The sequence below is a fragment of the Rhinatrema bivittatum genome, chromosome 3 (genome assembly GCF_901001135.1).
Source record: "Rhinatrema bivittatum chromosome 3, aRhiBiv1.1, whole genome shotgun sequence".
Taxonomy (NCBI): Eukaryota; Metazoa; Chordata; class Amphibia; order Gymnophiona; family Rhinatrematidae; genus Rhinatrema; species Rhinatrema bivittatum.
In genome coordinates this window covers 48,079,298-48,105,658 of record NC_042617.1, presented here as the reverse complement: position 1 = coordinate 48,105,658, position 26,361 = coordinate 48,079,298, and the positions used below count along the sequence as shown (strand labels likewise).

Genomic DNA, 26,361 nt, shown 5'->3' with positions numbered 1-26,361 from the left:
TCGCATGTCGTCTTGCTGCGCGTGTGGGGCGGTCCCTGCGCGCCTCAGCAGATCAGGCTTTTGTTTGGGATCCCTTCTCCCGGGAGGGGCAGCTGCGGCGATTGGGCCGGGTTTGCAAGCTTCTGCTGCCTCGGGGGCTGCCGGCTCCCTCAAGACAGGAGCGGCGGCCATTTTGAATGATGATTCGCGCACCACCATTATCTGAGGGAGAGGGGATTCTCCTCCATGGCTCTCCCCCGTCCATCCTGGGCCTCCCGATGCACAGGGGCTTGCTGTGGGAGCAGGATCTTCAGGTCCCTTACCTCAGGGAGTGGAGGGGAGACCAGATTCCCAAATTTCCTCCGGATGCACGTCCCTTTTCCCCAGATTTTATTCTCCTGTTGCACCAGGCTTATCTGGTGCAGCAGGAGGGGGTGGGGGGTCTCCGGGGGTTTTAGCCCCTCAGAATCCGGGTCTGCAGTGTACCAATTCTGGGCCAGGGCCTGCGCAACCGCAGAACTCTGGTGTTCCCGTCGGGTCTAGCTCCGTGAGAGCCCCAGGGGGATCGCAGGTCCCGGCCCAGCCGGCTGGTGTGGCGTCAGGGTTTTCAGCGCCTGATCTTGGGTTGCCAGATCCGGACCAGGGAGATGACACCGGAATGCAGTCGATGGCAGAAGGGGATGATCCCAAAATTCTTCGGCTGTTCCGGAGGGAGGAGCTGGTGCCTCTGCTTCTGCAGGTTCTTGAGGAGCTGGGGATAAAACCCCTGCAGGAGGCTCTGGAGGTGGATGGTGCAGATCCCGTTTTGGACAGTCTTTGTGCTCTGCCTTCCGCTTTTCAATATCATAGGTATGTGAAGCTATTGATTGAGCATGAATGGGATTCCCCGGACTCCAGTTTCAGAGATGGTAGGGTTATGGCCAAGCTCTGTCCATTGCCAGAAGAGACCTTGGAGCTTTTTGTGCTCCTGCAGGTAGATGCGGCGGTTTCCGCGGTCACGAAAAAGACTACGATTCCGGTTGAGGGGGCTGCTGCCCTAAAGGATGTCCAAGACCAGAAGCTGGAGCTTCACCTTAAGAGGGTTTTTGAAAGTGCAGCCTTGGGCCTCTGGGCGGCCATGTGCTCCGGCTTCATGCAGAGGGCATGTCTGAGATGGGTGCAGAATTTTAGGATGCACCTCCTGGGGCTGACACATCAGATGCGGATTGCGTGGAGGCATCGGTCGCATATGTAGCGGATGCGCTATACGACTTGGTACGTTTGCTATCGCGTGTCATGAGTTCGGCAGTCGCGGCCAGACAGTTACTATGGCTCCGTCACTGGTCAACGGATGTTTCTTCCAAGGCCCAGTTAGGTTCTTTGCCTTTCAAGGGTCGTCTCTTGTTTTGAGAGCAACTGGAACAGCTCCTCAAGCAGTTGAGTGAGACAAAGGTTCACCGGCTGCCAGAGGACAAGCCGAGGAATCGCAGGGCATTTCAATTCAGGTCGCACTTCAGGTACGCCAGACGGTCTCGTCCTTCCAGAGGGGCCATAGGGGTGCAGCCCCAAAAGCCTTTACAGCAATCGCGGGGCTCCTGTTGGGGTCAGTCCTTTTGTGGCGGGCGGTGACCTTTTAGAGCTCCCGCGACTGGAGGAGCGGCAGTGGTCAAGTCCTCCCAATGAAGCGAGGCCGGTCCGCTCCACCGTTCCCTATATAGGGGGCCGGCTGGCAGATTTTTACGGGGACGAAAATTACGCAGGATCAGTGGGTCCTCTTGGTGATAAGAGACTGTTACACCTTAGAGTTTGCACACTCCGTTCGCGACCTCTTCTTAGTCTCCCCTTGCGGTTTCTCGTTGAAGCGTCGAGCAGTCCGAGAGACTTTGCGAAGGTTGCGTGATTTGGGAGCGGTGGTTCCAGTACCGCCTCGCGAGCGGGGCAGAGGTCGCTACGCCATCTATTTCGTTGTCCCAAAAAGGAAGGAACGTTTCGCCCCATTCTGGATCTCAAATCTGTCAACCAGTCCTTATACATCCCATGGTTTCAAATGAAGACGCTACGGTTGGTAATTGCGGCAGTCCGTTCTTGGGAGTTCTTGGCCTCACTCGATCTGACGGAGGCATACTTGCATATCCCAATTCGTCCAGCGCATCAGCGATTCCTATGCTTCGCGGTGTTGGGTCAGCATTTCCAATTCCAAGCTCTGCCTTTCGGTCTAGCGACGGCTCCTCACACATTCACCAAGGAGTTGGTAGTGGTGGCGGTGGCTCTCCGGCACGAAGGGGTGTTGGTGCATCCTTATCTCGACGATTGGCTAATTCGGGAGAAGTCATTGGAGGCTTGCCGTTCGTCAGTTCAGAAAGTGGTTCGACTGTTGGAGTCTCTCAGCTGGGTGGTAAACAGGACGAAGAGTCACTTGGAGCCGTCCAAGGTACTCGAATACCTCTGCGCTCGTTTCGACACGAGCCAAGGCAGGGTGTTTCTCACACAGGAGAGGATGCTCAAATTACAGTCCCAAGTTCGCCACTTGTTGGCGTTGAGGATACCACGAGCCTGGGATTTTCTACAAGTTCTGGGTTCGATGGCTTCGACTCTAGCACTACTACCGTGGGCCTTCGCGCATATGCGTCCACTTCAGAGGACTCTATTGGACAAATGGGATCCTCTGTCGCAGGCCTTTCATTTACCCGTTTTGCTGGATGCTTTGGCGCGGGACAGCCTATCATGGTGGCCACAGTCTTCCAATCTGCAACATGGAGTCAGCCTTAGAGGTTCCAGACTGGGTGGTTCTCACTACCAATGCCAGTCACTCTGGTTGGGGAGCAGTCTGCGAGCGGCAGTCGGCCTAGGGCACTTGGTCGGCGGGGGAAGCCTCGTGGCCAATCAATCTGTTTGAGACCAGAGTGGTACGGCTGGCACTTCAAACCTTTCTTCCCCTCATTCAGGGTCATTCGGTCAGAGTTCTCTCGGACAACGCGACAACAGTTGCGTATATCAATCGTCAAGGCGGGACCAAGAGCCAGGGGGTAGCGATGGAAGCACAAGAGTTGTTTCACTGGGTGGAACGGTACTTGATTCAGCTAGCAGCCTCTCATATCGCAGGGGTCAACAACGTTCAGGCCAATTTTCTCAGTCATCAAACCTTAGATCCAGGCGAGTGGGAGTTGGCGGAGTCCGCAATGCGGCTCATTCGGAGATGGTGGGGCCGTCCCCACGTCGATTTGTTGGCAACTCATCTCAGTGTGAAAGCTCCTCGGTTCTTCAGTCGCTGGAGGGAGTACGGGGCAGAGGGAGTCGACACTCTAGTTGTGCCTTGGCCTCCGACAGTCTTGCTATATGTGTTCCCGCTGTAGCCACTGGTGGGCAAAGTTTTGCGCAGAATAGAGAAGCACCCCGGGAAGGTGATCCTAGTGGCTCCAGAGTGGCTGCGTCACTTGTGGTTCGCAGATCTTGTCAATCTAGCGGTGGACGGTCCGTTGTGCCTGAGTCATCTACCGGAACTCCTTCATCAAGGTCCCGTATTTTCTGACCAGGCAGATCATTTTTGTTTAGTGGCTTGGCTTTTGAGAGGCATCGCTTGTGGCGGAGAGGATATCCAGAACCGGTGATTGCTACTCTTTTACAGGCTCAGCAGCAATCCACTTCCCTCTCATATGTTCGGGTCTGGAAAGTGTTTGAGGCTTGGTGTACCGACCGAGGGGTTCTGGCGGTCCAGGCCTCGATTGCTCAACTCTTGTCTTTTCTTCAAGAGGGTTTAGCTAAAGGTCTTGCTTTTAATTCCCTTAAAGTGCAGGTAGCGGCGCTGGCTTGCTTACAAGGCAAGATTCAGGGTTATTCTCTATCATCTCACCTGGACGTACAGCGTTTTCTTCAGGGAGTTAAGAATTTGCGTCCACCGGTGTGGAAAATTTGCCCTCCCTGGAGCCTTAATCTGGTTCTGCGAGTCCTGTGTGATGCTCCTTTTGAGCCAATTAGGAGAGCGACTCTTAAAGATTTGACTCTCAAGGTTGTGTTCTTGGTGGCCATTTGTTCCGCTAGGAGGATTTCGGAATTGCAGGCCTTGTCGTGTAGGGATCCTTTTCTCCAAATATCTGATTCAGGGATTATGTTGCGCACAGTTCCTTCTTTTGTCCCAAAGGTGATTTCTGCCTTTCATGTTAATCAGACTATAGAGCTTCCAGCGTTTACTAACTTTGATGTTTCGACGCAGCATGCTAGAGAGCTTAAGATGTTAGATGTCCGCAGAACCTTGCTTTGTTATCTCAAGGTTACTAATGACTTCAGACGGTCGGATCATCTGTGTCATGGAGTGGTCCAAAGAAGGGGACCAAGGCCTCCAAAGCAACGATTGCCAGATGGATTAAGGAGGCTATTGGATCAGTGTATATTCTCAAGGGCCGCTAGGTTCCTGTCGGTTTGAGAGCCCACTCAACGTGAGCTCAGGCTGCTTCATGGGCAGAGGCTCAGTTGGTGTCTCCGCAGGAGATTTGCAGAGCGGCGACTTGGAAGTCGCTGCATACTTTTGCAAGGATTTACCGTTTGGATTTTGGATTTTCGGATTCCAGGTCTGTTGGTGAAAGTGTCTTGCGAGCGGGACTCTCCAAGTCCCACCCTCTCTAGGAAGCTTTGGTACATCCCAGGAGTTCTGGGCTGAATCGGGTACATACAGGGAAAAGAAAATTGGTTCTTACCTGATAATTTTCGTTCCTGTAGTACCAACGGATCAGCCCAGAACCCACCTGGGTTTGAGGGGAGAGTCTTCTGCTTTGCTATAACTGTTTTTCAGCAAACTTCCATTCTTTGTTGTGAACTTATTAATTTTTTCAAGTTGATTGACAAGTTTTTAGTCCGTTATTGCACAGTGTTTTTTCAGCTTGGGTACAGATCAATACTGAGCTACTGCAGGTGGCACCAGGGGTTTTCAAGCAGTGTCAGCGAGGCTTTATCTGTCTCCATCTGCTGGCAGGGATGAATTAACCCAGGAGTTCTGGACTGATCCATTGGTACTACAGGAACGAAAATTATCAGGTAAGAACCAATTTTCTTATATACGTGTTAATGTGAAATTTTGCCATGGAAGTCAGTGGCAAAGCTTATGAACCTTCATGAATTTCTTTGTATGACATTTTGATGGATTCTAGATGATTTAAAGGGGCAGCACTATTTCTACTCAGTGTTGCTGCTTTGTTGAATTGGCAGCATAGTTTGATGTAGATGGCACTTACCAACATATTATCCCTGCTTGGGAACTTACATTGTTAACATTGCAGTCATTGGGAAGCAATTTCTTTTTATGATATGATATTTTAATCTTACTGCCTAGTTAAATACAATTAAATAATTTGTAGGCATGGTTTAATTCTTGTTTCAGTTTGTGCTGATAATAACCATGTTCGCACATGGACAGTGACCCGCTTCAGAGGAATGATATCCACACAACCAGGGTCAACTCCTCTTGCCTCATTCAAAATCTTATCTTTGGAGGAGACCGAGAGTCATGGTAGCTACTCTTCGGGAAATGATATAGGTAAACTAAACATTTCTCTGCCTTCTAAATTTATGGGCAAGTTTCACACTGTTTTAACATTAAGATATTCTCAATGGTTTACTTCAGCAAGAAGTAATTAAGTTATGCCATTCAAGCCCGTTATAATTGTATAAAACCGTTATTGTAACATAACCAGCTCTCAGTTAAGCTGTTATAATGTACTATGTCATTACAAGGTTCGCCTTAGACATATTGTTAGATGTAAACCGATGTGATATACCAAATCGAATGTCGGTATAGAAAAATAAATAAATAAATAAGAATATTTAAATCTTTCTTTATGTATGGTATCAAAAAAGTTCAAGAGAGGGGACAATATTCATCACTATCCTTCTGGTATCATAAAACAGTGCAAATCAGTCGATGGTTGTAGGCACAGATTATAATCAGTAAATGTCACCTCTCTTGGACTTTTTCGATATTAGTTTTGTTTAGTGTCCTTTAGCTTCTTCATTGTTACTTTAGTTTTTATGTATAGTGTACAAAAGATTAGTAATTCTGCAGTACAAAGGGATATTTATTCATTATTTCTATTTTGCATATTTTGTGTAGTATCTAAAATGTTTGTTACCCAGGAATTTGTCAGATTTTGTGACTGTTTTCATCTGTTTTCATCATTTCCAAAAACAGTTTGATTCTGTTTCAGGGTAATTTTCCATATTGTACAAGGTATTCTTTGTTGTTGACTCACTTTGATGAGGTCATTATGCCTGAGGAGAGTTTGCAGAATTGCCATCCTAAGCCCCTGTTCTGAAATTATTCTGAATCATTTCTTATCTAGCACTCAACCCAGTGTATTCTACAAGATACAATATATAAGCTGCATTAGGGTGAAAGTTATGAAAAAAAAACCCTACCAGGACTGGTTTGTTCATTGCCACTCTAATGTGGATCTTTTGATGATTTAAATTATTGCTTTCTGATTCTTGGTTGTCATTGGCCTTTATTTTTTTTTTTTTGCTGACGTCTTTGTAGTCATGCTTTATAGTATACTTGTGCATCTGTAAATTGCATTGTTCTCAACACAAACTGAGAACCTGATTTACCAAGGTTTTCCTTGTGGTAAATGCTTAGTAAATTAGGCCTTAAGATTATAACAAAACCATGACTAGACTAATATTTAATGATAGCATTGACTTTGGCTGGCAACAGTGAATTTGTACCTGAGGCAATGGAGAATGACATGACTTTCCCAAGATCACAAGAAGTGTTAGTGGGATTTGAACCCTGATTTCCTGGCTTCACAGCCTGCACTCTAACCACTAGGCAACTACTGTACTCTTCAAGAAGTAATCAAGTTCTGCACTTTGATGTAAATAGTTGTAGTTCTTTCCCATTGTTGTTTTTATGACACTATCGAAAAATTGACTCTTTATTCTGATTTACAGGGCCTTTTGGAGAGAGGGATGACCAACAGGTGTTCATTCAAAAAGTTGTTCCCATAACTAACAAACTCTTTGTAAGACTGTCTTCTACTGGTAAAAGGTAATCTTTTCATTCTAGTTAAAGCAGTTTGAAAGTATAGATAAGGAGGGGATTGTTGCAAAGGAGCATGGAGCATGCTGAAAAGCCAGTAACAGAATCCGAAGAGGAGATAAAAATGTGTGTGTAAATAAATGTGAACTCCTCTCTAAAACAATATTAATCCTAGTATTTATTCTCAAATGTGAACACTGTTAGAAATGAAAGATTAATTCATAAATAGTAATGATGAGGAACCTTCATACTTATGGGCTGGGTACTTATGCACCTAAAAATGGAAACATGACCTCTTGTTTGTGCCCCACTCTATCGGTTCCTAGTGATTCAAACACACAGCCTTCACTCTCTTACTTAAATTGATCCTCATGTGTTCTGACACCCCCTTGATAAATCAAGTTCTGACACCCCCTTGATAAATCAGCTACCGATACACCTATATGACTTTTTCTCAATCCCAAGACTCAAAAAAAGAGGGGGCGGTCTACTCCTAGCCACCAAAAAAGAACTCAATCTCAGTCAGCAACCAGTCAAGACCTCCTCCAAAAAACTGGAACTAGGTCTGTTCAAATTCTCCTAGTATACGCCCCACCAGGATTACTAGACGCTGATACCTCACCTCTCATAGAAACCATTGCTAAACACATCAACATAGATTCACCAGCTATGATTCTGGGGGACTTCAATCTGCATGTCGACGTTTCCCAGCTCTCCCCCAATTGTGAAACCTTCCTCGCCACACTCCAGGCAATGGGCTTTGAACAAATTATCAATAAACCCACCCATAAAGCAGGACACACTCTCGACCTCGTCTTCTTAAACTCATACCTATCATCCAATAACGTTCCAGACTGCACCCCTGTCCCCTGGTCCGACCATTCCTTGATATCAGCTACTCTCAAAACTCAAGTAAACCCTATTCAACCACAACCTCATTCCACCATCCACTTCAGGAAATCATGTGCCTCCGACACACTCGGTGAATATCTATCCAAGGATCTCCCTAACCTGGATATCTCCAACCCCAACTCAGCACTTCTATCCTGGCGCAATATCACGGAGTCAATAGCTAACAAACTTTGCCCCAAAGCGACTAAAACTATCAATTGGACACAAAAAAGAAAACAATCCTGGTTCTCACCAGAACTAAAACGGATGAAGCAAGACCTCAGACACAAGGAAGGCACTTGGTGGAAAAACCCCAACACCACAACACTAGCCAATTATAAACGCACCATGCATCTTTACAAGATCTCCCTTTTACAGGCAAAAAAAGACTATTATGCCAGCAAAATTCATGACATTCAATATGATGCCAGGGCCCTGTTTTCCTATGTATCCCAACTCACTAAACCCTCTGCCCCGACCATCCAGGATGACCAGGCTCAATCCAAAGCAAATGAGCTAGCTCTCTTCTTTCAGGATAAAATTGCGAACACACTAGCGCTTCTCCCCACCAACTCAATCCTTCCAACCCTAAACTCCAACACTACATTTCACCGTGGAGCCACCCTCGACACCTTGGAGCCCACTACCCCTCTGGAGATTGAATCCACCCTTAAGAAGTTGAAACCATCCAGCCATCCGACGGACCACATCCCAACTAAACTCCTGCTCCTCATCCCGGGTGCTATCTCCAGATCACTGGCTGATATCATAAACTGCTCCCTAGCCCAAGGAATATACCTGGATGAGCTAAAAACGGCATCCCTCAAACCCCTCCTGAAGAAACCCAACCTGGACACAAAAGAACTCTCCAACTTCCGACCCATTTCCAACCTCCCTTTCCTAGCGAAACTCACAGAGAAAGTGGTGAACACACAGCTCTCAGACTACCTAGAGGAACACAAAATTCTATACCCTTCCCAGTACGGCTTCCGTAAATCATCCAGTACAAAAACCCTCCTCATCTCACTATCAGACCACATCCTCTTGGGCCTAGACAAAGGGCTGTCATTCCTGCTTGTCCTCTTAGACATCTCTGTGGCATTTGACACCATGTACCACACCATCCTTCTAAATTGCCTCTCGGACATCGGATTAACTGGAAATGCCCTCAGATGGTTCAACTTCTTCCTCATCAACAGAAGCTTTAAGGTTAGAATCAATAACAAAGAATCCCCTAAATTTAAATCAACTCTAGGTGTTCCCCAAGGCTCTTCTCTATCCCCTACCCTCTTCAACATCTACCTACTGCCCCTCTGTCAGCTGCTCACAAACCTAAACCTAATACACTTCCTCTACGCAGATGACGTTCAGATCTTGATCCCTATAAAATAATCCCTCCCAAAAACGCTTAACTACTGGGAGAATTGTCTTAAGTCCATTAACCGCCTACTTGCCAGCCTGAACCTGGTTCTCAATGCAGCCAAAACAGAAATCCTTCTTATCTCCCCCGAGCACCGATCAGACAGTTCCTATCCCCCAGACCACTCAAGTAAGAGACTTAGGAGTAATTCTTGATAACCATCTGAACTTAAAGAAATCAATCAACAACATCACCAAGGACTGTTTCTATAAGCTTCAAGTTTTGAAAAGACTCAAACCCCTTCTTCATTTCCAGGACTTCAGAACTGTCCTCCAGTCAACACTGTTCTCTAAAACTGACTACTGCAACACACTCTTCTTAGGGCTCTCGATCTCCGTTACCAAACCACTACAGATGCTCCAGAACGCAGCAGCTAGAATCTTAACCAACACTAACCGGGGAGCTCATATCACACCCATCCTCCGAGACCTGCACTGGCTGTCATTAAAATACAGAATTTTGCACAAGACACTCACCATAATCCACAAATCCATCCACCACCAACTACCTCTTGACCTTCAGATCCCATTCAAACTTTACTCCTCTGCAAGACCCATCAGAGAAGCATATAAAGGAACCCTTCAAGTCCCACCAACTAAATCCACGCGTCTAACTTCCACCAAAGAACGTGCATTCTCCACAGCCGACCTCGTCATTTGGAACAACTTGCCGACGGACCTAAGACTGGAACCCTGTCTTCTAACCTTCCGAAAAAAACTTAAAACTTGGCTTTTCCGCCAAGCCTTCCCTTAAGTTCCAATATTTCTACATACATCTCAAACAGACTCAGCCCAATTGGCTAGACTCTCGGTCCAGCCCCAGTATATACATATGTATTCTACCTCTAGTTTTTGCTATCCTTTTACTTCCTGGCTACGCTAGCCCCCAAGTTTAATCTCCCTGTTATATGTAACTGTGCTTTGGCCTTCCTGTTATAAGGTTATATTGTTAATTCCTAAGTTCCATGTAAACCAGTTTGATATGAATCTTGTCATGAAGATCGGTATAGAAAAATGTCAAATAAATAAATGTGTTGAGTCATTTATTAATAGTGCAACTCTTGCAAATTTGTAAATAATGCTGCTAATGCACAAGTCCAGCATTTGTGAAGAAACTCTAGAGAGCCATGAAAGCAGGATAATTTCTCCAAAACACGCTGCTTCAAATGTCAGAGAAGTCACATTTTAAGTGCTGCATAAAGAATAAATGTTTTTGTGTTTAAATCACTAGAAAACAATTTGATTGGGGCACAAGCAAGCAGACATGTTTCCATTTTCAGTCATAAGTATGAAGGTTCCTAATCATTGATATTTATGAATTAATCTTTCATTTCTACCGGCATTCACATTTGATAATCGATACTAGGATTAATATAGTCTTAGGTGGGAGTTGACATTAGTTTATTAATACACATGGATCATGCTGAAACATCCAATTATGAAGCTACATTTTTCCATAGACAAGTAGGATGAATCAGCCACACAATTGGGTGAAGTCATCTGACAGTTCCATCATGGAGTATTTCCTCTTCCGTCATTTAAAGGCTTCTTTGATTAGTTTTTCTCTAGCCGGTAACACTCCTTAGTCATGTTTTTTTATCAATTCTAAGATTCAATAATTGTCATCTGTCATCTTTTTTTTTTTTTCTTCACAAAATATTAAGCTTCAATTTTGCTTCAGCTATTTTCTCTTTGTGGCCGAAAACCAGTAGCTTCTCCCACTGCAAATTTAAGATGTTCATAAGCTACCATCATGAATTTGTATGTAATGTTTGGGGTTAGGGCATGATGTCCTTGACTGTGCCATTTGCTTAGAGATGTCATCGAGGGTTGTCAAGCTCCAGTAATTAATTGTATTGGTGGCAAAAATATCCTGTACCCTCAAATTCCAACTTGTACCCTCAAAGTTCAACCTATTGACACTGCATATTGTCAATATTGACATATTGGCAGGCATAAATATTAAAGGAACAAGGAGCTGCACCATCTGCTAGCAGTCCTTTGGCATCAAGGGAGTCTCACTTATCCTCAGGCAAAATTGACATAGTCCCAGGAGAAGGGAACCTTCTTACTCCTACTACTGAGCACCTGAGAGGGGTTCCTTGGGTTTGAGATTGAGGAGGCACAGCACCATACATGGACATAAGATTTAGTCTTGACACCATTCTATGTTTGTGCATGAATTCCAGAGAAGGAAGTTTATGGCCACATTGATTTGCCTTCTCAAGCAGCAGCTGCATCAGGAGGACAAGTTAAATTTTCATCCAGAGACCTGGCTGCATTAACCTCCAGAGGTCCAGTCCATGAGACCTCCAGAGGTCCAGTCCATGAGACCTTCAGGGACATAGTAGCCAAGTCCCAACTTCAGACTGGCAGCCCTGGTGCTGCCTTGGAGGAAGAAGGTCTCATGATTGGAGAACATCAACCTGGTGCAGCAGGAAAGGATCCTGTAGCAAGGACCTGCTCTCCAGGTGATGCATTGTCCTTTCGCACCGAGGATATCTCCCCAAGGCCTACTGAACAGGAGGGAAGGGTTATGTTGTCCGTCATAGTTGGTGATTTGATTATTAGGAATGTAGATAGCTGGCTGGCTGGTGGGCATGAGGATTGCCTGGTAACATGCCTACCTGATGCGGTGGCAGACCTCACGCATCACCTTGATAGGATTTTAGACAGTGCTGGGGAGGAGCCGGCTGTCGTGGTACATGTGGGCACCATCGATATGGGAGGGAGGTTCTAGAAGCCAAATTTAGGCTCTTAGGTAGAAAGCTTAAATCCAGAACCTCCAGGGTAGCATTCTCTGAAATGCTCCCTGTTCCACGTACAGGTCACCAGAGGCAGGTAGAGCTCCGGAGTCTCAATGCGTGGATGAGACGATGGTGCAAGGAAGAGGGATTCAGTTTTGTCAGGAACTGGGAAACCTTTTGGGGAAGGGGGAGTCTCTTCCGAAGGGATGGGCTCCACCTTAACCAGGGTGGAACCAGACTGCTGGCGCTAACCTTTAAAAAGGAGATAGAGCACCTTTTAAACTAGAACAAAGGGGAAAGCCGACAGTCGCTCAGCAGCGCATGGTTCGGAGAGAGGTATCTTCAAAGGATACTAATGATGCATTAGAATTAAGGCATCCCAACAGTGAGGATCCAATAATAAGAAAAGTAGTCCAAGTGCCTGTAACTAAAAGCTCACCGGAGCTAAAAAAATTCTAACTTATCCATATTAATTAAAAAGCAGAATGAAAATACAAACAAAAACCAAACTTTGAAATGTTTGTATGCTAATGCCAGAAGTTGAAGAAGTAAGATGGGAGAATTAGAATGTATAGCAGTGAATGATGACATAGACTTAATTGGCATCTCAGAGACATGGTGGAAGGAGGACAATCAATGGGACAGTGCTATACTGGGGTACAAATTATATCGCAATGACAGGGAGGAGCACCCAGGAGGCGGTGTGGCGCTTTATGTCCAGGATGGCATAGAGTCCAACAGGATAAACATTCTGCATGAGACTAAATGCAATTGGTTCAGGAACCGATGAGAGAAGGAGCAATTTTAGATCTAATTCTCAGTGGAGCACAGGATTTGGTGAGAGAGATAACGGTGGTGGGCCGCTTGGCAATAGTGATCATAATATGATCAAATTTGAATTAATGACTGGAAGGAGGACAGTAAGCAAATCCACGGCTCTTGTGCTAAACATTCAAAAGGGAAACTTTGATAAAATGAGAAAAATTGTTAGAAAAAAACTGAAAGGAGCAGCTACAAAAGTAAAAAGTGTGCAAGAGGCGTGGTCATTGTTAAAAAATACCATCCTAGAAGCCCAGTCCAGTTGTATTCCACACATTAAGAAAGGTGGAAAGAAGGCAAAACGATTACCGGCATGGTTAAAAGGGGAGGTGAAAGAAGCTATTTTAGCCAAAAGATCTTCATTCAAAAATTGGAAGAAGGATCCAACAGAAGAAAATAGGATAATGCATAAACGTTGGCAAGTTAAATGTAAGATATTGATAAGACAGGCTAAGAGAGAATTTGAAAAGAAGTTGGCCATAGAGGCAAAAACTCACACTAAAAACTTGTTTAAATATATCTGAAGCAGAAAGCCTGTGAGGGAGTCAGTTGGACCGTTAGATGATCGAGGAGTTAAAGGGGCACTTAGAGAAGAAAACGGCCATTGCGGAAAGATTAAATGATTTCTTTGCTTCGTTGTTTACTGAAGAGGATGTTGGGGAGGTACCAGTACTGGAGAAGGTTTTCATGAGTAATGATTCAGATGTACTGAACCAAATCATGGTGAACCTAAAAGATGTGGTAGACCTGATTGGCAAACTGAAGAGTAGTAAATCACCTGGACCGGATGGTATACACTCCAGAGTTCTGAAGGAACTAAAAAATGAAATTTCAGACCTATTAATAAAAATTTGTAACCTATCATTAAAATCATCCATTGCACCTGAAGACTGGAGGATAGCTAATGTAACCCCAATATTTAAGAAGGGCTCCAGGGGCAATCTGGGAAACTACAGACCGGTTAGCCTGACTTCAGTTCCAGGAAAAATAGTGGAAAGTATTCTAAACATCAAAATCACAGAACATATAGAAAGACGTGGTTTAATGGAACAAAGTCAGCATGGCTTTACCCAGGGCAAGTCTTGTCTCACAAATCTGCTTCACTTTTTTGAAGGAGTTAATAAAACATGTGGATAAAGGTGAACCAGTAGATGTAATTTTCAGAAGGCGATTGACAAAGTTCCTCATGAGAGGCTTCTAGGAAAAGTAAAAAGTCATGGGATAGGTGGCAATGTCCTTTCGTGGCTTACAAACTGGCTAAAAGACAGGAAACAGAGAGTAGGATTAAATGGACAATTTTCTCAGTGGAAGGGAGTGGGCAGTGGAGTGCCTCAGGGATCGGTATTGGGATCCTTACTTTTCAATATATTTATAAATGATCTGGAAAGAAATACGACGAGTGGTGTAATCAAATTTGCAGATGATACAAAATTGTTCAGAGTAGTTAAATCACAAGCAGATTGTGATAAATTGCAGGAAGACCTTGTGAGACTGGAAAATTGGGCATCAAAATGGCAGATGAAATTTAATGTGGATAAGTGCAAGGTGAAGCATACAGGGAAAAATAACCCATGCTTTAATTACACAATGTTAGGTTCCATATTAGGTGCTACAACCCAAGAAAGAGATCTAGGCGTCATAGTGGATAACACATTGAAATCATCGGTTCAGTGTGCTGCGGCAGTCAAAAGAGCAAACAGAATGTTGGGAATTATTAGAAAGGGAATGGTGAATAAAACAGAAAATGTCATAATGCCTCTGTATCGCTCCATGGTGAGATTGCACCTTGAATACTGTGTACAATTCTGGTCACCGAATCTCAAAAAAGATATAATTGCAATGGAGAAGGTACAGAGAAGGGCTACCAAAATGATAAGGGGAATGGAACAGTTCCCCTATGAGGAAAGACTAAAGAGGTTAGGACTTTTCAGCTTGGAGAAGAGACGGCTGAGGGGGGATATGATAGAGGTCTGTGATGACCGTGTTTCTGTCGTGGACGACAGAAGGCGTCGTCCACGACAGAAACACGGTCATCACAATATTGGAGACATAACAGCTACTGTGTACCTGGACAGGACACAGCACTACCCCTCCCGTAGCCCCTGAAGCAGGCACGACTGTGCCGAAACATGGCCCATGTCGGGCAAGCAGATGCGATCCCGTGAGAGAAAGCTGAGACAGACGCCTCGATAAGTATCAATAAACATACCGCGGGTCGCCTTGCAAAACGGGGAGATAAGGGGTTTTTTAAGAAAATAGCTTCACAGAAAAATCAAAAGAAAAATGGTTTCATTAAAACTTGGATAATAAAGAATAATAGACGGGGCGAAAGAAAAGGACACCCAACAATTGGTTGTCCTTCAATAGAGCCACCGTACATGAGCAACACCATAGCACAAGTGTCCCTTGTATTGGTGTAGGTTGGAGAATTAATTGCATCAGTAGCATGGGATCTTCTTAGTGTTTGGGTAATTGCCAGGTTCTTGTGGCCTGGTTTGGCCTCTGTTGGAAACAGAATGCTGGGCTTGATGGACCCTTGGTCTGACCCAGCATGGCAATTTCTTATGTTCTTATGTTCGATCTATATTGTTTTTCTGCCTCTGCCATAACTATGGCACCTGTAGGTTCTCATGTTTGTTGGGCTAAGAGAGGATATTCAGGATAGACTTGAAGACAAGTCTTGCAGTGGAGAAAATCTCTTTGGAGATAGAGAAGTAACGGGTCTGATTAAGGACCTACTGTTCAATCTTTCAGACATTCTACAGCCACTTTGCAGGTGTAAATATGTGCATGTAGATTTACATGAATACTTTTGAAAGTAGAAAATATACTTGTAAAAGATTTCCCTATCCCAAAACAGCGCCCCCCCCCCCCCCCCCCCCCGGAACACCTCTTTCTAGTACACGTAAAAGTATACACAACATCTTTTTTGTATGTATTTTTATGTGCATAGTTTTCCAGGCAGTTTTAGAAAGCTGATTCACGTGCTTAAAACCAGGTTTTATGTGCTTAAATTCATTTGAAAATTCAGCCCTAAAGTCCCAGTGAAATGTAGTCAGTTAAGGACTGGTGAAAAGCATCTGCTTCATGAGTCAGTTCAGAGATTCTGTCTTGGTGGCTCTCTGATGCCAATCTGGCTGTGAGGGATTATTAACTTAGACTGCAACATAATTACAAGCAATTTAAGAAGGATTTGAAAACATGGCTATACACACAGGCTTTTAAACAAATGGAAGGTGATCCCAAGAGCAAATAGGTGGTACTTTTCTTAGTTTTTATGATTTTATTCATAATCAGATTTTTCCATGCTTTCTTAGTAATTGTATATTTATGTAAGATTGTTTTTAAGTTTTATTTTTTGACATTATTTATTTTATTACTTAAACTTTTAGTATTTTTTTATTATAATTTGACTTTTAATGTTATATTTTTACTGTGTAATTTGTAAACCGTTGTGATGGTGTTTCCAAACGACGGCATAGAAAAAGTGTCAAATAAATAAATAAACATTGATATTCTGAAACTGTGGCCCATGATGAATACTCTAATGGCCTTCAGAGATTACATAATTTTCCTTTTGCAAATAATGTTTACTTGCACACAAAGGGAAGAGCAGGCTCACCTTTCCTGTACAAGGAATTTGTAAAGATGTGGAGCTGGGCCATCTTTCACTTGATGGCCTTAAGAAGCACATACTTGGTAGGGATAGAAACCATCCTAGCAGACAGGTTTTTTCAGATCATAGAACCCTATGAGTGGACTGTGGATCAAAAATTGATGAATAAGGTATTTCTCAACTGGGGGAATACTTGAGATAGATCACTTCGCTCCAGGAGAAGATCATAAGGCAAATGTCAGGTGCCTTTTCCCTTCAGAAGCGAACAAATCTTCTCTTTGCATATTTGACAATACCCCTGATTGCAAAGACCTTAAACTCAGAAGAGACAAAGAGACTGTGATGCTCATAGCTCACTATTGGTTAAGGCAGATTTGGTTTCCATTCTTTTTAATTTTAATTTTGAATTTATTAAAATGCATTGCCCACTTTATCACAACAAGAAGAGTTCAAGGCAGATCTATACATCAGGAAATCAGCCAGATTGGGCATTTTCCCAACCCTGATTGTGTAGAATAGAGGAATGATGTTTCAACCCAACATCCAATCTCTGGCCCTCACAGCCTGAAATTTGAGAATGAAATTTTGGATTTTGTGATGAAGTATTTCAGGTCCTTTTGGTTTCTAGAAAGGAAGCCACCAGAAGATCTTATGGGTTAAAATGGAGGAGGTTTGCCATCTTGTCTGAGTGGAAGACCCTAGATTCCTTAACTTGTTTCTTGCAAAAACTGCTTTAAATACCATCTGTATATTTCAGAATCTGGCCTGTAAACCAATTCTATTAGGGTACACTTTAGTGTAGTTTCTGATTATCCCCAGCTTGTAAAAGAAAATCCCATCTCTGTACAGTCTTTAGTTATCAGATTTTTGTGAGGCTTGTTCCAATTGAAGCTTTCTATCAAGCCATCTACTGTCATAGTACTTCATTGTGTCACTTACCCAGCTGATGAAAGCTCTCGTTAAACCTCTGATCTCTTATGAACCTAAGTACCAGATCTGAAAGGTCATATTTTTGGTGGTGGTCTCTTCAGTCTACAAAGTCAACAAGCTGCAGATCTTATTGAATAATCTACCTTATATTAAATTTTATCACAATAGGTTGGTTCTGCACAAACATTCCAGGTTGGGATCTAGGTAGTGTCAACATTCACCTTAACCAGTCAATCATCCTGCCAACATTTTTCCTTAGGTCACATGTTCATAGAAGTGAACAAGCCTTGCACAGTTTGGATTGCAAGAGAGCCGTTGCCTTCTAATTGGAAACCAAAACCCTTAGAAGGTCCACCTAGCTTTGGTTTCTTTTGATCCTAGCAGGCCTAGGATTATTGTAGTCAACTGAACAATTTCTAATTGGCTAGCAGATTACATCTCCTGTTATACCAAGGCAGGTCTGACTAGAAAGATATGTAAAGTCTTATAATGTTAGAACCATAGCATTGTATTTGGCCTACCTGAGATCAACCTCCTTTGAGGAGATTTGCAAGGCTACAACGTGGACTTCTGTCCACACATTAAAATCCAATTACTGTTTAGACATCTCCAATGCAACTGTATATTTGGTCATTCTGTCCTTCACAATTTCTTTAAGGAGTAGAAACCAATTCCATGCCCCCAGGGCCATTTTTACTATCTTGGGTTGTTATATAGATTGCAAAATATGCTCTTCCTCCGCATCTCTACCAGGTAAGTCCAGATGAATGGGCTATTCCTCCTGCTAGCAGATGGAAATAGAGAAAAACTTTCTAAGCTGCCTCTTCTTCCCCTTAAAAAGCTGGATCAGCAAGTCACTTGGCCAGTATTTCTGCCTCTGACAGATGAGGCATATCCTTCAAGCAATAGGCAGAGGAAGGGGTAGGACTTTAGACAAGACTTTTGGGCTTCTAGGCATTGGCACTGTGATTTTCTTTTCCTCCTAACTTTTGAACTGCTCTGGCTAACTCTGTATATCGGCATTAGCAGGATAACTTATATTGTTAACTCCACTCTGAAAGCCCCCAGAATGCCTCTACATTATGTAGCTACATTTTAGCTGGATAATGACTTATCCAGCCAAGTAAGTGCCCAAAATATTAAAACATTGGCATTTAGCTGGATAACTCACAAGTTATCTGGTTAAATGGCTTTGAATGTGGGCCCCTTTCTGGTGTTGTTTTTGGAAGCTCCCATTTGGGTGGTTTATTTGAGGCTTGGTTACAATATACTTGCTTAAGTACCTTGCTACTTCAGCCTTTAAGGGGAAGTAGAGGCAACTTAGAAAGCTTTTCTCTGTCTCCATCTGCTGGCAGGGGGAAGTAATCTATTTATCTAGACTGGTTTTGTAAGGACAAAAGAAAAGGAAATTAACAATAAGTATACATTTTGCCTTTGTCCACTGGTGACTTGTTTGCTTTTTCCCTATTTTTATTAGAAGGCAATCCTTGGCTATAAATTCCCACTTGTAAGGCTGATTCATCCTTCTTGTCTACATAGAAAACAAAGTTCCGTATTTGTAATGTGTGTTCTCAGTGAAGAACAGGATAATCGGCCACTCCTTCCCTTTAAATTGGCTTCAGCTTTCATATAGGACTGAGATGACCCTATGCAGCAGTGAGTAAGTGGGAATTCCCACAAATGCCTGAAAAATAGCTTCTAGACTTTTCCAGAGCTATCATGGAAATAGTCCACATTTGTGTTGTCTGATGACATCATCCATTTGTACAATTGATTATCCTACTGTTCATGGAGAAAACCTGCTACAGATAACAATTTTGTTTTCTGTGCAGAGAAGAAATTGTTTAGAAGATATATCAATATATCATCACAAAAGGAGTAGGAGGTAATACAGTGCAAATAAGAACCCTTGTTTGGCATGGGTCAGCCAGAGACCCAGGAAACACTACGATGGTTCTCCTAGGACAAGCAGAATGGTAGTCCTCACATGTGGGTAACATCAGATGGAGCTCGTTACGGAAAACTTCTGTCAAAGTTTCTAGAACTTTGACTAGGCACACTGAACATGCCCAACATGCCACTATCCACACGGTGGGGTCCCCCTTCAGTCTCTTCTTTTCCACAGAGCTATCGCCTCGCAGACATGGAGCTTGTGCTTTTTCCTTCGGAAAACTGTTTTTTTCGAGTTCATCTCGCTAGCTTTTTCTCATGCTGGGTCCTGGTTCTGCGGCCACCGAGCCTTGAGTTACTGGGTCCTTCAACGCTATTGGTGCCCCCCGGGGCTCTCGGTGCCTGACCCAGGGCCATTCTTCATGCTCCCCCACCAGTGTCTCCAGGAAGCGAGGCAATGAGCCTTTCATCTCTTTCTCTGAAGACTCTGAGGAACTACTTTCTGAGCCCTCTCCTCCAGAGGACCTCACATTCGCAGGCTTTGTATGAGCAATGGCAGAGTTGGTCCCCTTCCAGCTCCTGACTGAGGAAGACTCCAGACACAAGATTGTAGATGCAACTCTTCATTTCTTTCGACAAAAATAGATCGGGAGTTGCTGTATCCAAGCAAACCTTGTCCAACTGGCTTGCAAACTGCATCTCTATCTGCTATGCACAGACAGGTCTACAGCTGAGGTGCCATGTCAAGCCTCACTCCATTCAGGCCATGGCAGCTTTGATGGCCACTTGCTTGTGCTCCCCATGGACGAAATTTGCAGAGCTGTGACATGGAGTTCCCTCAATATCTTTGCTTTTCACTACTGCTTGGACAAAGGTCGATGCAACAGCCATTTCGGTCAGTCGGTCCTACAGAATCTTTTCAATAACTAAACCCAACTCTTCCAACCTTATGCCACTTCTTCAGGTTCAGGCTGTCTCTCTCTGTTGCCAGCGGCACTAGTTTGTTGAGCCTGTTGGCACCCAGTTTAAGTGCTGTGTGCTTGTGCATACTGGAGCAGCCTGTAGCTAGTGTATGGGTACTTCCAGGTTCTTGTGGCCTGGTTTGGCCTCTGTTGGAAACAAGATTAAGGCTTGATGTACCCTTAATCTGACCCAGCATGTCAATTTCTTATGTCCTTATGTTCTTATTTACCCACATGTAAGGACTACCATCTTGCTTGTTCTAAGAGAAAACAGAGTTGCTTAACTGTAACAGGTGTTCTCCTAGGACAGCAGACTGTTAATCCTCAGGAAGCCTGCCCACCACTCCGCAGAACTGGGTTTCTCCCATGTTTGTTTTATTTTTTCATAAAGTCTGTTACAAGACTGAAGACAGACCCCACATGGATGAATGGATAGTGGCATGCTCAGTGTGCCTAGTCAAAGTTCTAGAAACTTTGACAGAATTTTTCTGAGCTGGGCTCCATCTGATGATATCACTCACATATGAGGACTAACATCCTGCTGTCCTAGGAGAACACCTCTTACAGGTAAGCAACTCTTCTTTCTCCCAGTGACCCAGGGCAAAATTGTGGAAATCCCATCTTGCTAAGTTTAACTGGAAAGAAGAAATGAGCTAGGCTTTCAGCAATGGTACTTTTAAATGGTATTGTGACAAACCAGAATAGACACTAGAGGGTGGTAGATAACTACAAATAGAAAGCTTAGTATCGAATTAAGGACATTTTATTCTGTATACATCAATCTGGCATTGTTTGAAAGAAATTAGAGAACTAACATATGAAGTGAGGAAAGATAGCATAGTTACAAAATATCGGTGCTTTAATGACCTCAGTAAGAGAAAAGATAGATCCAACCCAGTTGTGAAAATAAGAAAAATTAGTTTTCTTGGAAGGTATGAAAGCTTTGAGAATGAATGAAGGCTGTAGTTTATTGCATCTTCGCGAATACAGAATTTTATTCCTTTTCTATAATAGAAAAATCCTTTTCATTTATAAACAAAACATGGATTAGACCTAGAAAGTAGAATATTACCCGGAGGAATCCTATATTCTTCTCTGTTATATATTTCTTTAGGAAAAAAGCTAAAAAGTTCAAAACCGAATTCCTTCCACTTCAAGTGTGAGGAATTAATTTTTCACTCAGACTCTATCCTAAATATATATTTTTTAGATATGAATACAAAATCTGCAATAATATAAAGGAAATCAGTAGTTAAGTGGAGAAACTATTTCATTTACAGCTGTTTTGAAAACATAGCATATCATTGAGCATAATGGAGATAATTTTGAGATTACAAAGTACCCATGGACATGCAAGCTAATTTTCAAAATTTGAGGCCAGTAGGTACCATGGGTAACGAGAAGAAATGCATATGGACCTTACACTGCTTTACATCAAGTGCCGGGTATATATGGAAAAGTTGCATGCAAGGATTTCAAAATGAAATCCCCACATGTAAATGTCTCCACTGCCCTTACCCTGTCCCTAGTCTGCCCCTTTTTCCCATGGCTAAAAGTACATTCCTGTTCATACCCCGGATCAGTCCATTCAAGTGGGTTGGAGATACCTGTTCTGACTCAGCCTTTATCAGGGGTGAAAGCCAGGGGTTCTGGTTCCCTCACCCCCTCTGGGTCCTCTGGCGCCCTCAGCGCTCAGCCTCTTTCGGAAGCAGGGAAGTATTTGAATTTTCCTCCCTTCCCTGGCCCTGTTTGTGAGTGGCTGTATGTTTTAAGCTGTTTGCAGGCAGAAGAGGAGCAGGGCTGAGGCAGTTGAGTGGCTGTATTTCTCTGCTGGGAGGCAGGTAAGGGTGCAGGGAGGGGGGCCAAATTAGTTCCTCGGTTGGGCCCAGGGGCTGTTTTCAGCACTAGACAGCACTGTTTTCTTTTCACGTCGGAAAGGTCTATTTTTAGGTCTGATTGTGCGGTTGCGGTTCCAAACGGGCTTTCCTCGATTCGGCCGTATTTTTCAGGGAATGTATCTTTGGTGGAGGGCTGGGACCTCTGGGGGGGCAGCAGGAACACAAGGTCAGCTTGGCCGGTTCTGGAGGCCCCAGTGGAGGGAGGGGGGGATAGAGGAGCCAGAGTCCATTTTGTCAGCATGTGCTGGGAGTCAGGCTATTATGGCAAAGCCTCAGAACTCCCCTCCCATGCTGTTTCCCACAGACCCCTGCTGATAGGGGAAGGGAAGAAGCGCAGGGGAACACAGACCTGGACCTTTCTTCGGATCTGGAAGCCTTTTCCGCAGATTTTATCCTTCTGCTCCATAAGGCCTATTTGGCCAGAAAGGGAGCAGGGACCAAGAGGCTTTTGCCCAGGAAGTCCTGGATAGCTAAGAAGCCTAGGGATTGGGGCATGCAGAGTCCGGAGGGATCCTGCAAGCCCTAGGTCTCACTCGGGCTGCAGTAGAAGAAGACTCTTCAGAGGAGACAGATGATCCGGATCAGATGCAAGGAGGGCTGGTGGATCCAGACGCAGACCCTGTTATTACCTTAATGGATCCAATGTAGGATCCAGATCAGGATCCTGTTAGTGCATTGGGGGATCCAATGCAAGATCCGAACAAGGTTCCGATCACAGACGGTGACGACCTTCTGGTGGTTCGGCTGTTCTGTAGAGATGAGCTGGGCCCGCTAATTCCCAGCTGCTGGAGGAGCAGGGGATTAAGGTCACGTAAGAGGATTCGGATAATGAAAGGGTAAACCCAGTCCTAGAGGGATTACGGGGACCCCCTAAGGCTTTTCTGTGGCCGAAGAAGCTGATGGATCAGGATTGGGAATCTCCCAAAGCAGGCTTGAAGGTGGCCAGAGCTATGGCTAAGTTATATCCCTTGCTGGAACAGATGTTGGAGTCATGGAAGATTCCCAATGTGGATGCGGTGGTGTCTGCGGTTACCAAGAAGACGACCATCCTGGTGGCAGGTTCAGCTGCACTGAAGGATGTGCAGAATTGGAAACTGGAAATTTTACTTAAAAGGCCGTTTGAGGTGTCAGCCTTGAATCTCCATGCGGCAATGTGCGGAAGCTTGATGCAGAGAGTCTGCTTGTGCTGGATGCAGAAGGCACATGATAGACGGTCAGGATCGGTGGCTGAGGTAGCGGATGTGTGGTCTAAAGCCCAGCTGTCTAACCTCTCCTTTGGGGCAAGTGCTGTTTGGGGAGGATCTGGAGCAGCTCATGAAGCAGTTGGGAGAGTTGAAGGGGTAATAAGTTGCCTGAGGACAGGAAGACCTTCAAGAAGTCTTTTCCTCCATGAGCTCACTTCCGAGAGGCAAGGAGGTTTCGCACTGGCAGGAGCTGTGGGCCAGTGGTGCAAAACAGAATTCAGGCAGGCAGTAGTCCTTTCAAGCCCAACATAGACGTCCGAGGGACACTGGGTCTCAGGGAGAGGGCGGAAATAAGATTGACCAATGAAGGTGGGCTGGTCCACTCCTCTAGTGGCTGTCCCTCTATTATGAGGAGTGGACCAGGATCACCTCGTACCAGTGGGTCCTGGAAATGGTAAGAGATGGCTATGCCTTAGAATTTTCTTATACACTGTCTCCTGGTCCAAGCGAGAGGCAGTGTGGGATACTTTGCAAAGGCTACAGCTCCCGCACACCATTGTTTCAGTGCCCCCTCAGGAGAAGGGACAGGTTCGGTACTCTGTGTACTTCGTGGTGCCCAAAAAGGAGGTCATTGTTGCTCTCCAGGTAACATCGCACACGGAGATGGCGGTGCGCAAAGGGGAGTTTCTGGCATCGTTGGACTTGTCTGTATCTTATCTCCATATCCCCATTCAGGCTGAACACCAGAGGTTCCTGAGGCTCATGGACCTAGGAGAGCATTTCCAATTTCGAGCCCTTCCCTTTGGGTTGGCGACAGCACCACACATGTTCCCAAAAGTGATGGTGGTAGTGGTGGCCGCACTCAGGAAGGGAAGGTATCCTGGTGCACTTGTACCTGGGCAGAGTCGGAAATGGAGTATTGTCACTCAGTCCAGCAAGTCCTGCAACTCCTGAATTCATTGGGCTGGGTGACAAATCAGGTAAAGAGTCATTTAAAGCCGACCCAATCATTAGAATATCTGGGGTAGTCAAGTTGCAGAATCGGGTCCTTTGACTGCTGCATCTGACTATTCCCAGGGTCTGAGAATGTTTGCAGGTCCTGGGTTCCATGGCTTCTACATTGGAGTTAGTTCCATGGGCCTGTGCTCACATGAGCCTGATGCAGAAGGTGCTGTTATCCCATTGGAATCTGCTTGTGGAGGAATTTCAGCTTCCTTTGCCATTGCCGGAGAATGCCAGGTCCAATCTCTCGTGGTAGCTGTCTCAGCACAATCTTGAGAAAGGGATGGATCTGGAAGTGCCCAACTGGGTGGTGGTGACCACAGATGTCAGCCTCTCTGGTTGTGGGTGGGGGGGGGGCGGGCGCGATGTGTCAAGGAAAATCAACCCAGGAGTATTGGTCGTCAGAGGAGGTGACTTGGTCCATCAATCGGCTGGAAACCAGGGCAGTGCACAAAATCTTACTTGTATTTCTCCCACTCATTCAAAACAAGGCAGTGTGAGTGTTCTCTGACAATGCGACGACAGTGGTGTATATCAACCAGCAGGGCGAAATGAAGAGTTGTCTAGTTGCGCTGGAGGCGCATGAACTATTGGTTTGGGCAGAGAAACATCTGGCAAGAATAGCTGCTTGCCATGTACCCGGAGTGGCCACGTGCAGGTGGAATTCCTCAGCAGACTGCATCTGGATCCAGGGGAGTGGGAGTTGTCGGCAGAGGCCTTTTTCGTGATTCAGGCCAGGTTGGGCAGACCAGCGGTAGACCTCACAGCGACTTCAGGAAATGCGAAGATTGATTGGTTTTTCAGTCACAGAAGGAAGGTCAGATCGGAGGGCGTCGACACTCTCGTTCAACTGTAGCTGACACATCTGCTGCTGTATGTGTTTCTACTGTGGCTTCTTGTAGGTCGAGTGCTGCGGCCCATTGAGTTTCATCCGGACAGGGTGATTCTGGTGGTACCCGAGAGGCCATGCCGGCTGTGGTTTGCGGACCTCCATCTTGCAGCGGGCAGTCCCCATTCGTTTGGCCCATCTGTCAGGGCTGTTGTGGTAGGGGCTCATATTTTCCAACCAGGAGGATTGCTTCTGTCTAGTGGCTTGGCTTTTGAGAGGTGGCGGCTCTGCTTGAAGGGCTATTCTTAGCCTGTAATTGTGATTTTGCTTCAGGTAAGAGGCCTTCCATATTGTTGGCTTATGTCCAAGTGTGGAGATTGTTTGTTTGAATCATGGTGTTTGCAGAAAAGGGTGCAGTATTTGAATGTGGATGTTCCGCTGATTCTGGCCTTTTTGCAAAGTGGCTTGGCTAAGGGTTTGGCCTGTAATTCTCTTCGGGTTAAGGTGGCACCTTTTAGGGTCCCTTTTGAGGTAGGATTCAAGGAAGACCATCGGCGTCTCAACCAGATATGATTCGTTTCCTCAAGGGGGAAAAACATCTTCATCCTCCGGGTATGGAAGATTTGTCCAGCATGGAATCTGAATTTGGTTCTTCGGGTGCTGATACTTCACGCATATCCAGCATAGCTCTCTGCTTCAACAGCAGGGGGAATGAAGAAAAGTGGATCTATATACAGACAACAACCGACAAGGAGTGAATTACATAGTCTTGGTAAACAAATAAGCATGGGTGTAGTTTGCTTATTGCGGCGGTTACTTACCCCTAACTAATTAAGCTAGATATTTCACTTAGATGCAGTTCCAACACTGCTCTCTACATTAATGGTGGGGGTGGAAGGGAAACAGAACCAAAAGGTTACTAAGAGCCAAGAGTAACAGATAAGTAAGAGGAAAAAAAAAAGTGCGAAACTTGCTGGGCAGACTGGATGGGCCGTTTGGTCTCCTTCTGCCATCATTTCTATGTTTCTATGTTCAGCTAGAAGGATTTCTGAACTGCAAACATTGTCATGTAGGGACCCTTTCCTGTGTTTTTAGGAGGATGGGGTTTCTTTATGTATGATTCCTTCTTTTTGCCTAAGGTGGTGTCCCCTTTCACCTTAACAATGTTGTCGAGCTACCGGCCTTTCCAAAT

General features: G+C 44.8%; 1 protein-coding gene across 1 annotated transcript in view; it reads left to right on the top strand.

Annotated features, from left to right (window-relative positions):
* Nucleotides 1-26,361, top strand: part of KCTD3 (potassium channel tetramerization domain containing 3) — a 355,533-nt gene that overhangs the window by 314,226 nt on the left and 14,946 nt on the right. Inside the window, exons 14-15 of the mRNA XM_029593200.1 lie at nucleotides 5,330-5,485; nucleotides 6,895-6,991. Coding sequence (XP_029449060.1) covers nucleotides 5,330-5,485; nucleotides 6,895-6,991 — 253 coding nt within the window. The remainder of the gene's footprint in view (nucleotides 1-5,329; nucleotides 5,486-6,894; nucleotides 6,992-26,361) is intronic.